We start from the raw sequence: 11559 nt of genomic DNA, 5'->3' as shown, positions 1-11559 counted from the left end.
TTCCGATGGCATGTTCCTGCAATACCTTCACCCCCTGGCCCTGTGTGGCCAATCGTCAGTAATAAAAACCTAGAGTTTGCTTGGCATATATAGGCCCCGTTCGCTGGTCTCAAACTTGGCTGAAAAACACTGTTCCGACTGGCTTGTTATGAGAGAAAAACATTGTTCGGCTGGTTCGGTGAACAGTAACTTGAGAGGCGAAGCAGCCGGCTGGCTGGTCTGAACCAGACCACCGAGCGGCCCGATACTATGCAGCTTTAACTTTTGAAGCAATAAATCTGGTTACATGTTATATACTACTACTGACTTTGTCCCTGAATAAATCAACTTCTAGATCTCCATCTTAATAAGTCAAACTTATATATATATATATTTGATCAAGTTTATATAGAAAAAAACAAAAATATTTATGACCACAAATATTTATGTTTAAAAAAATATAGTTTATGGTGCATCTAATAATATTAATTTGGTTCTATAAATCTTAGCGCTCTTTTTTTATAAATTTAGTCAGATTTTAAAAAGAATTAACTTAGGACAACTATAGAAATTAGTTTATCTATGGACTGGGAGAGCACTGTACTAGCTACTAGTAGTTTATTGCTAACATTTTTTCCCCAATATTCCGATAAGGCAGAGAAAGGCTATATCCTCCATGTTTGCAGCCGTTAAGGCGGTATATGCAGTATATATAGCCCAATTTAATTTAATTTAACTCAGAAAAGAAGTACAATTCAGAATATTTATTTTTTTCTAAGAAATAAAAAGGTGTGTGGTGTGGTGAGCTCCTTGTACCTGTGCATCCCTATCCTTCTTTGTTCTTTCTATCCTGCCGATGTGAGAAAAAGCTCATAATTTGACACGAACTTCTCATGGTATGTATGAGATGTTCCATCCATCAAACTTTGGCTATGCATACTTTGGTCGGCCATGCCCATATGCATGCCCCACAATCTCTCAAGTGCGCCCAAAAAGTTGATCCTCTCGCGGAAAGCAGCGCAGTTTGCAAACGACCACAGCTGATCGGAGCACCTGCATATTTTTCCCCCCTATTATTTCCACAGGATTTAATTTCAAGTTTTGAAAACGAACAGCGTCTCATGAAGTCGATGTAGAGTCATAGTCATGGATATGTAAGTTCTTGCCTTAGTGGGTAATAATTCTGGATCACTGTCTTATTAGCTTATTTTCTCATTTCTTCCTTCAAAATTTGGATTAGTTCAGTTAGATGAGTTTTGAGCTGCCCTAGCTCTTAGCTTGGGAATACTACACATGAATATCGGCTTGTTCGGGAGGCCGTATCGTATCGTGGATTATTTACTGCTGGCTGGTTTGGTGTGAGAGAAAAACACTGTTCCCGGCTAGAAATTTACGATTGTTTACGAGCAAGCGAACAGGCTTATATTGTCTCAACGATTTTATTAATTTAATTTATAAAAAAGGAGGTGCTAGTATATATGCATATAAGACTGGCCACAGCGTTGCCGGTGCTGAAAAATCATCTCCATACGCCAGCTCATATCGATGCTAGAAACCACAAACGGATACAGTGTGAGCATCGATGCTTTACTGTATATGAGACCCAAATGTTCAGAGTTGTCAGCGTGCTGCTCAGTGTGTGCAAGAGGTAGAATGTGCTGGTTGAAACGAACTACCAGTGCAAAAATATTTTTTTATGTTCTCAGCATCGAGGAACCAACATGACCTGGGTAGAACTTTTTTCACCCTGTTCGCTTGTTGGTTTCAGCCAGCCCAAACCAGCCAGCCAACAGTGTTTTTCTCTCACAATAAACCAGCACCAGCCAGTCTAAACCAGCCCAAAAATCAACCAACGAAAAGGCCGTTTGTTTTCAGCATCGATTCTCACAACTTTTCTACCCGATGCTTCAACCTTCTCTCTCTTGTTTGAGCATCGGCAAAAAGCAACGTTGTGGACAGTCTAAGCATGTTAGCTAGGGGCATGCAGTAAGCAGTAGTACTAGTAGCACATATCCTATTCCTATCTCTACAGCTGAGTCCCTATCAGCGCCTTTTCTGCTTTCTCCTTGCAGGGCATACAAACCTGGAACGTGGAGTCTGGAGTGTGTGTCCTCTAGCTACTGCAGGGACCTGGAGGCCAGGCAGGCTATAAAAACATGGTTAGGTTATGTTGGTCTATGTGTTTGCACAGAAAGGGGCATGTCGATCCATAGTAGAAACTTGACTGCGACAGTGGAGAGGTGATGGGCTCGTTTTTCCACATGCAGCGACGAGCTAGCTAGCTAGCGGTGATGTCAATGGCGACGACGACCCATCTGGTGGATGCGTGCGTCGCCAGTGCCGAGGTGGAAGATGGAGATTCCAGTGGTCGCTCTCCATTACTGTCCTACACCGTTATACTTGTACATGATGCAGCTGATGAGTAGGTTAGCTGAATGGGGAAAAATTTCCCGTTTTGGTTTGCAACAAACAACATCCATCGATCGACGTAGTCATATATTCATGCATCGATCCCCTGCCACTGACACAATGCATATTGATCGATCGGCAGTATTCACAAAATTTTCTCATGATGCACAGTACTATAGCAGCAGCAGTAGTTAACTGTGATGAGTAGAGCCAAATAGAGAAATTTTAGCAGCAATTAATAGTATATGATTCGAACTCGAGAAAAATTGAGGTTTAAGAAACGCCAAACATGAAATCATATTGAGGAAGCTGTTTTCCATCATCATGACTTAATATGGCATGATGATCTGTCGAGATCACCATGCACCCAACAGCAATCCTGCTGCAGCATTCTACTACTACTAGCTAATAATAACAGTGGAGTCTACTCGATCGATCGGCACGAACGGACACAGGATCACAAACTAACCTTCAGGTAGCTAGCTTAGAGATGGATATAGATCATCATAACGAGATGACACGGCCGACGACCTCCACAACCCTAATTAACAAACTACTCGATGGAGCAAAGGCAGACAACGACGGGCCGGCCGGCGTCGACAGCAACACAGCAGCAACTAACAACGCAAGAACAACACGGCCGGCCAGCCGGGTAGCACTACTGGAGCTAGCTAGCTATACGTGTGTCACCACACCACGTAGCGTAGAGATGCATGATCACCGCGCGGCGGCGGCGGACCTGCTGCTGCAGGCGGCGGCGCACAAGTCGTGCTCAATCTCGGAGACGGCGCCGTCGTCGTCGTCGTCGAGGCCGTCGGCGCCGCTGCCGCCGTCGAGGTTGCAGCCGAAGGCGCCGTGGCCGTGGCCGAAGGCGCGCGCGTGGTCCTTGAGCGAGCGCTTGTGCTTGAACTCGGAGCCGCAGAGGCAGTACCAGAGCTTGCCGCAGTTCTTCTCGTGCGTGCGCCAGTCGCCCTTTACGGCGAACGCCTTGCCGCACTTGCGGCACAGGAAGGGCTTCAGCCCGTGCTTGCGCTTGTAGTGCGTCTGCAGCGTCCGGAAGTCCTTGAGCGGCCGCGCCCGCGGGTGGTCGATGTTGTTGCGGCAACCCGGCGCGCAGCAGTAACATGGCAGCCGGAGCATTGCCGTCGGCTGCACGCCGCGGAGCGACTCCGGGCCCTTGCGGTACTGAGACCCGTGCCCCCACATGTGCATCTGCCATTGTCATATACGTAGATTTGCTTGTTATCAGAAATGAATGAATTAACGCAACATTTTATTTGCTGTTACATCTTCGTCTTTCTTAACAAGCAAAGTTCATCTATCACTGATCCTAACTTTATATCTATGACAAAAGATCGATGACATATTGATGTCAATGTGGAAATGTATGGAGTCAAATTGAATACGTATCATATCACATGCTGTTCTTTTTTTTCTTTTGTTATATATATGCAGTGTTTGGTGGCATAATAATCATGTGAATCTACTAGCTAGTAGCTATTAATGCACTGAGCCGGCCACTGATGTGTGAGATGTGTGACCAGCCTCCTCCAAGTTAGGCCTTATTTAAATTCAGAGGGTATTTAAATTCAGAGGTAGTGTCACATCAGGTATCAATGGGTGTCGCATGGGTGTCGTATGAGGTGTTTAAAAATTAATAAAAAAATAAATTATAGAATTCGTCAGTAATCCACGAGGCGAATTTATTAAGCTTAATTAATCCATCATTAGCGCATGTATTACTGTAGCACCACATTGTCAAATCATGGACTAATTAGGTTTAAAAGATTCATCTCGCAAATTAGTCACAAACTGTATAATTAGTTATTTTTTTAATCTATATTTAATACTGTGTCTAAACATTTGATAAGATAGGAAGTAAACTTTAGGGGAGGAACTAAACAATGCCTTAGATAGCTTGCTTGGAGTTAGAGTTATATTAAAGCAAGGTTAATAATATAGCCAGCTGCTGGCTGTATAAATCCTTACAGCCTACTTCTTAGCCTACCATATAATAGTTACATCTTCAACATTAATACATGGACCACTTATCTCTCTCACTGAGTTTTTTAATCTTGTGTCCAAGCCCCTTATGACCAAAGTCCAAAGGTGACCTGACTGAACCTACCCAGCACTGTTCCGACTCCAGGCAGCTCTAGTCTAGGCTTTTTTCACGCAGCAGAGAAGGTGCATGTGTGACTTGTGAGGATCGGTGCGGTGATCTTTTGAGAGCTAGTCTGGCAAACTCGCTCCAATCTAGCCTTTGCTTGTGTGTGTTTTGTACGTGTTCGTGTTGCTCCTTTAAGAGAGCAGCCAGAGTGACACTGCGGCAGGCTACAGGAAGAACACTGCAGATCTCTTTGTGTTCTTGGGAGGAGTGCACGCAGGAGCTGCCATGCCTCAGGCCATGATGCCACACAATCTTTTCCAAACCATGAAAGCCTGCCCTGAAACAACCTGCGTATCTGCTGGCCAAATCTCATAAGCCATGACTCGTGAGTGATGAGATCAGCACCGCCGGGGGCTGCTAGTGGCCTGGGCTCAGTACTTCTCGGAGACTTGTAGTAAGCGAGGCCTTATTTAAATTCAAGTGTCGAGCGTACGGGGTGCTTATACTAATAAAAGAATAAAATATAGAAATCATCGTAGAGATAGATTTATTGGGCCTAATTAATTCGTCATTAGCATATACTGTAGCACTAATCATAGACTAATTAAACTTAAAAGATTCGTTTCGTAAATTAGTCGTAAACTGTACGATTAGTTATTTTTTAGTCTATATTTAATAGTCCATACCTATATCTAAATATTTGATGAGATATAAAGTAAACTTTAGGTGAGGAACTAGAGACCTAAGTAACCAGATGGACAATACTACTCCTATTCCAAAAGAAAACAAAAAACCAGATGATGGATCAGAGCGAGTAAGATAGAGAGAGAAGCAAAGGTGAAATAATCTTCCCTGGGATCTCCACTGCTCCCACACCACACTAGCTCATATGAATCTTCAAAAGGCAAGCACTCACCCAAGGAAAGCATAAAGATGCATGGTTGCATGCATGGCTTCCCCTGGCATGCCAGTCTAGTTCAATCACGTAAAAGGCAGCAGCCACTGTGCATCAGCATCTGGGCTCGAGTCTGTTTCATGGCATGCAACTAGCTCCAAAGCTAGCTACCTTGCCCGCCAGAGAACATGCATGATTGGTGACCAATCAACAATCCAAGAACCAAACTACCTAGCTAGCTCAAGAACAATAACAAGAAAACAGCAAGGAAAGAAAAAGAAACTAGGTATGTACTAATATGGGTGAGCGAGCATGGCCATGGCACTGATCTGACCTGCATGTTGTTGTACCGGTTGAAGGTCTTGTAGCAGACGGGGCACGAGAATTGCGTAGGCCCGATGAGGATCTGCGCCGGCGTCGGGATCCAGTACTGCCCCTTGTTGAGCCTCCCGAAGGGCGTCGACGCGAACCCTAACGGCACCACCTCGTCGCCGTCGCCGCCGGTGTCCACCTTGCACTCGTCCTCGTCCTCGTCCTCCTCGGCCTCCATGCCACCGCAGCCGGCCCTGCCGGAGAGCCCGGACAGGAGGTCAGCCTCGGCGCCACCGCAGCCGCCGTTGACGGGAGCCGGTGGCAGGCCGATGCGCAGAGCGACCGCGGCGTCGTCATCGTCCGCGGCCTCCAGGTCCATCGGGTCGCCGTCGTCGTCGCAGCAGGAGGGCATGCAGTTGAGGTCGGCGAAGAGCGGCGCACGCGTAGAGGGAGTCACGGAGCTGCCGACGGCCTCCCGTAGGACGAAGTAATCGGCGTCATCGTCGGAGTAGGAGTCCACCGCCACGTGCGGGCGCGGCTGAGCCCGGGAGGCGGCGCGCGTAGGCGACTGGGAGAGGAGGGGCAGCGCCTCTCGTAGCGGCGGTGACGGCGGGCTGTCATGGAGAGGCGGCAGCGTCGTCGGTGGCGGCTGGAAGAAGCAGGCAGAGTGGTACTGAGGCGCCGCGGCGGCGGGGTAGAGGGTGGTGTACGGTGGAAGGGGAGGAGGGAGATGGTGGGGAGCTGGGGCAGCTGGGTAGGAGGAGGCGTAGTAGTAGTAGCTGTTCTTGAAGAAGCTCTTGTAGGGGTCTTCCATGGATGGAAGGAATGGGGGTGGTTTCTTGCTGTAGGAGACTCGTTCTCCTTGCACCGAGCTTTGCTTCTGTTCTTGGCTACTGCTTGCTTTGGGGCGAGGGTGCCGTGGTTGGCAAGGGGTAGTTATTATAGTGCGAGAGAGGGAGACAGCGGGCAGAGGAGCACGGGATAAATTATGTGGAGTAGCAGTAGCCTTCTTCTTCTGACGGTTGTATATATTTTCTGGCAGGGGAGGCTTGATGAGCTGCAAATTTGCAATGCAGAGTATACTGGTCAGGCCAGGGTGCGGCCAGTGATCAGTGATTGATCACACGTTTCTTTTCCCTTGCAGGGTACAGAGGAAATGATCATAGGCCTTGTTTAGTTGACGATATTTTTTGAGAAATGGTACTGTAGCACTTTCGTTGTTATTCGGTAATTAGTGTTCAATCATAGTCTAATTAGACTTAAAAGATTCGTCTCGTGAATTTCGTCTAAACTGTGTAATTAGTTTTATTTTTTATTTATATTTAATGCTTCATGCATGCGTCCAAAGATTCGATGTGACGGGAAATCTTGAAAAATTTTGCAAAATTTTAAGAACTAAACAGGCACATACACAATTTCTGATGTAGCATTAAGTTATAGTTAGTTGAATCATGCATGTTAAAAATATTTATTTATAATTGTGATGTTATAGCCTATTTATTTCAGCTTATACAATCGTGGATTATAAGTTGCAACAGTATTTTTCTCTCACACCAAACCAGACAGCAGTACTTCTGGCTTGTAATCCACGATCGTTTTAGCCAAAACGAACAGGCTGATAGTGTTCATAGCATATAGTAGTATTTACTGATTGAGTAAGCCCTATCGTAGCAAAATCATACACCTTATAATTGGGAGGTAGGGGTTTGAGGTTGAGAGGAAGGCTCTCAGAGCATGATGAATAATGGATATGGATATGAATTAGACATCTTGGACGTCCTTTCTCCAAACCCTTGGGCACTTTTAAGCAAATTTTGTTATTATATAAAAAAACAGTAGAGACGGTCATATGGGGTACTCTGGGAATCAACTGCAGATTTATGACACGTGTGCATGCGCAATCATCCAACGCACAAGAGAGCTATAGTTTTTCTTTCCAACTCCTCATGGATTTATGTAGCAGTCACATGCATTGAATAACTACGCATGCAAATTTGTATTGCCTTTACTTCATTTTCTCTAGCCATTCAGTTGGTCGCATTTGGACATGGTCTGGCCTAGTAAACAAACATCGATCAAATGTCGAACTAAGGACACTACAACAAGGAAAGAAAAAGCTAAGGGTCTCCTGGAAAACATTCTAAGCAACTTTGTTAGGGAAGTAGAGGAGCAGCTTGTGCATGTAAGGATCATGTGCCTATGATCATATCTTTTAGTTTTGGTGATTGAGATGACAACACAAGCCTAGAACTAACATGTGTGATAAATATATGTTAAGATGTTGGGATATGGTATCCCAATGGGGTAAGGAAGTCGGATAGGCTCGGTCGAACAAAGGTTGCATGCTCGAAGGTCCACCCTTGGTTCGCCCAAGCTCGATTACCAAGGTAACATGTTCTTAGGAATGGATCCAGGTGATCTCTACTTTATTGGTATTTGAGTTCCCTCTTTTATAGGGTACGGTTACACATATTTCTTGGTACACATATGTCAGAATATACAAAGAATATTCCTAGCTACATTGCACCCCCAAGACACGAGGGCTGAAAGGTCTTTCTCTATTGTGACTGACTTGGATGATCAGCCCTTGTCAAGCCGCCGCTAGGCTTGTCGAGCCGTCAGGCCCGTCCTGAGGGCTGCTGGGACGAATGTTATCTTTTTCACGTCTTGGCGTCCCCTCATTGTGCGACCGCCGAAGGCCCTTCCGGAGGCCCTCAGGTCTAGATCTTCGGTCGTTCCCCCTTTTTCTGCCTTTGGCTCGAAGGTTCCGTCGCTATCATCTTGCGAAGGTTCCGACTAACCTTTCCAATTGGTCTTGTCTACAAACCTTTGGGGGCTTTCGCAGGTCAGTCAACGGAGGCTTTGGGCCTTCGTTCGCCAAGGATTCCAGATTGACCTACAACTATGTCATCAGAATCACAAGATACAATCATCAATTATGAACCTTCGAGTGTGAGGCTTCGCCTCCAAATAAGACATGTTATTATATGTCCTAGGGATGCAAGGTTAAAATTTGATCTGAGTTGAAACGGAGAAGAAACAACGGAGATTCTCTGCTGGAGCATGCACCATATATATCATTTGATTAGGCCCGCCAAATCACAAGATGATATAGTCAGATGAGTCTCTTTGATGGCTGACCAGGCTTAGAGGCTCCATACTTTGTAACATAACATCGATGTGAGAGTAAGAAATAGATCTAGTTCACATGAGTCTATGTGATGATTTCATCTTTGCTTGTAACAGTGGTAAACAAGGCATAATCAAGAAGGATATGGGTAGGAAATAGATCTACTTATTCCCCCCCTCTTTGTCTCTTTCCTTTAAAATTGGTGGGTGCAAAACCTTGAGCGGCACAGTGGAGAAATCTCTAAGCATGAAGAAACCATAACCACATTTGAGGAAAGCAAAGCTTTATGTGGGTGTTGGCAACCAAAATTAACAAAGAGGCAACCGTAGACTTGCCAACAGAAAACCAGCCTAGGCCGATCTTAAATTTTTGTCAAAATGCACAATGGACACCACCATTACGTTCCCCTCGACGAGACGGTCGAAAAACATATATAAAACATTAAATTTGGAACCTGGGATGAAGAAATCATGGTACCTAAAAGTTTCAGCCAGCAAAACCCAACCCACGCCGGTTTGTAGTCTTTTTCTATAAAATTCGGTTAAACTTAGAAAATTTGGTCCTGTGTCATAAATATTATGTTTTTCTACAAAATCGGTTAGAAACTCAGAATAAAATTGATTTTATTTAGAGATTGAGGGGTATTCTGACATTCCTATGGGGCGTTGACTTGTAGCTGGTGCCAAACAGCATGGAGTGCACTCCTGCATGCGTGTCTACATGTGCTTGGTTGCCGAGGCAGGCCAGGCCAGGACTACGAACCAGCCCAGAAACGGCTTACAGGAAGTGACAACAGGCGGCAGACGCGCATGCAAAAGGGCACGAACTGCCGACCCGAGCCAAGCCAACACACGCATGCATGCAGCACTAAACAAATCCACGCCTTTTCCCATCCAGACATTACATGGTTGATCGATCGGCCCGCTCCGGAATCCGTATCTACCCCCGCGTGTGCCGCGTTTGTTTACGGGCACGAGGCGCGGTGTGCATGGTGTGCGATCTGCTTCGTGCGCCGAGCGCGGCGACAGGCCGGCCGGCCGGGCGCGTGATCTGCTCGGGGCCGGAGGCGCAGGCCGGGGCTTCCACCGGCACCCGCCTCGGGACGCGCGGCGCCCGGTCGGGCTCTGCTCCCCCACGCCACCGCCGGAGTCTCCATCCCGATGGCGGCAAGGCTCGATCGTGTCGCGGCCTTTTTTTTTAACGCGACTTCACGTGTAAGGGTAAACAAAATAAACAGCAGCTATCTCGGAGAGCTGCCAGGATAGGAAAGTTCACGGTCTTACAGAAACGAGCAACCGGATAGACACAGGCATAGCGGATTACATCTCAAAAGCACAGTGCGACGAGTGACGAAAACACTAGACAGCAGAAGAAACGACCAAGAACTCAGCGATCGCCACGAACCCGGCGGCAGTCCACTCGTCGGTCTCCTCGAACACCAGCTTCGCAACCTGCCGGACCGTGGACGCGGAGTTGTCAAAGGTACGTGAAATACGCTCCTTCCAGAGCCGCCACGAGACCAGGAGGACGGTGTAATCGAATCCCCTTCGAAGCTGCGCGGGCACAGAATGCCGGCCATCCATCCATCAGGTCGACAGAGGAGGGTGAGCAGAAGGCGACAACTGCTCCCAAGGGCGAAGCAAGCGAAATCGTGTCGCGGCCTCACGGGGACGGGGACGCGCACGGCGCAGCACGGGCGCATGCAGCGACGACCGGCGCACGCGTGCGCAGAGACGACGTCGTCTGCCCCGTCGTCCGCGGCAGAGGGTTCCGCTCCTTCGTCTGGTTTGATCTAGGAATTTGCCTCCCTGCTGCCTGCCTCGTAGTTTGCCGGCTGCTGCTGCTGCTGCTAATCCCGCGCCAAGACGGCCGGGCGGCCGGCAATCACGCCCGCTTTTCACACCGGGTCTCATTCTCATCCGCAATCGTCCGTGGAAGTGGAATGCTGCGTTGGAAGCGGGATTTCGGGGGTCCCAACCGCCCGTGCGCTTGCTTGCTTGCATCGGGCTTCGTTGGAATTAGGAGCAGTGGTCCTTGGCTCCCTGGTCTCCAAGTCGAAGCGTCAAACCTCCACTGACTCGTTAAATTAGGTAAAAATACGAGCTAGGGGCAGGCTCTAAGAACTCTGTGGAGCTTATCAAAAGTGCAAAAAAATATAAATCTGTGAACAAACTCTTTTTATAAGAGGTCTGAGTGAAAGTTTTATAAGAGTTTATTTGCATTTAATTAATAGCCCATCACATATGTATTTTTATGACGTGACCATTTTTTATTAAAAGAGAGAAGAAATGAGTTTCATGTGATGAAACTCTTACCAATTCTATATGAGTCATAGAATTAAATGTTTAAGAAAAAAACATATAAGTCCAAACCTTTTCTAATAAAAAAATGATTAATGTCCAATCCAATTGCTCTTAAGTTTAAAATTCACTCAATATGATCCAACAATAACAAAACGTACTATTATAAGTACCTATTAATTCTATGTCAAAAGCTAGATCCTAGAATTTAAAATTTTAGCAAAATTGATTAAAAATGTTACATACGAGTACGATATGATTGTCCACGACTTTAAGTGTATACAGGTGTAACTAGATATATAAGTAGACCCTAGAGGTCGAAAGTGAGATCCTAGAATTAAAAAAAAAATCATTTTCACACCTTAAAATGTTAACGAAATAAACTAAATTTTTAGGAGATAACTAGATATATACAAGTAAAGAA

The 11559-nt window shown here is 46.3% G+C and overlaps 1 protein-coding gene across 1 annotated transcript; it reads right to left on the bottom strand.

Annotated features, from left to right (window-relative positions):
- Nucleotides 1–2914: 2914 nt before the first annotated feature.
- LOC136501861 (zinc finger protein WIP2-like) lies at nt 2915–6575 on the bottom strand. The gene is made up of 2 exons (XM_066497388.1): nt 5728–6575; nt 2915–3600 (listed from the first exon to the last, which is right to left on the bottom strand). The coding sequence occupies exons 1-2, from the start codon at nt 6517–6519 to the stop codon at nt 3106–3108; spliced, it is 1287 nt and encodes a 428-aa protein (XP_066353485.1). The 5' UTR covers nt 6520–6575; the 3' UTR covers nt 2915–3105.
- Nucleotides 6576–11559: the final 4984 nt, after the last annotated feature.

Source organism: Miscanthus floridulus, chromosome 13, assembly GCF_019320115.1.
Source record: "Miscanthus floridulus cultivar M001 chromosome 13, ASM1932011v1, whole genome shotgun sequence".
Classification (NCBI taxonomy): domain Eukaryota; kingdom Viridiplantae; phylum Streptophyta; class Magnoliopsida; order Poales; family Poaceae; genus Miscanthus; species Miscanthus floridulus.
The sequence above is the reverse complement of the archived record's forward strand: the minus strand, read 5'-3'. Positions and strand labels throughout refer to the sequence as shown.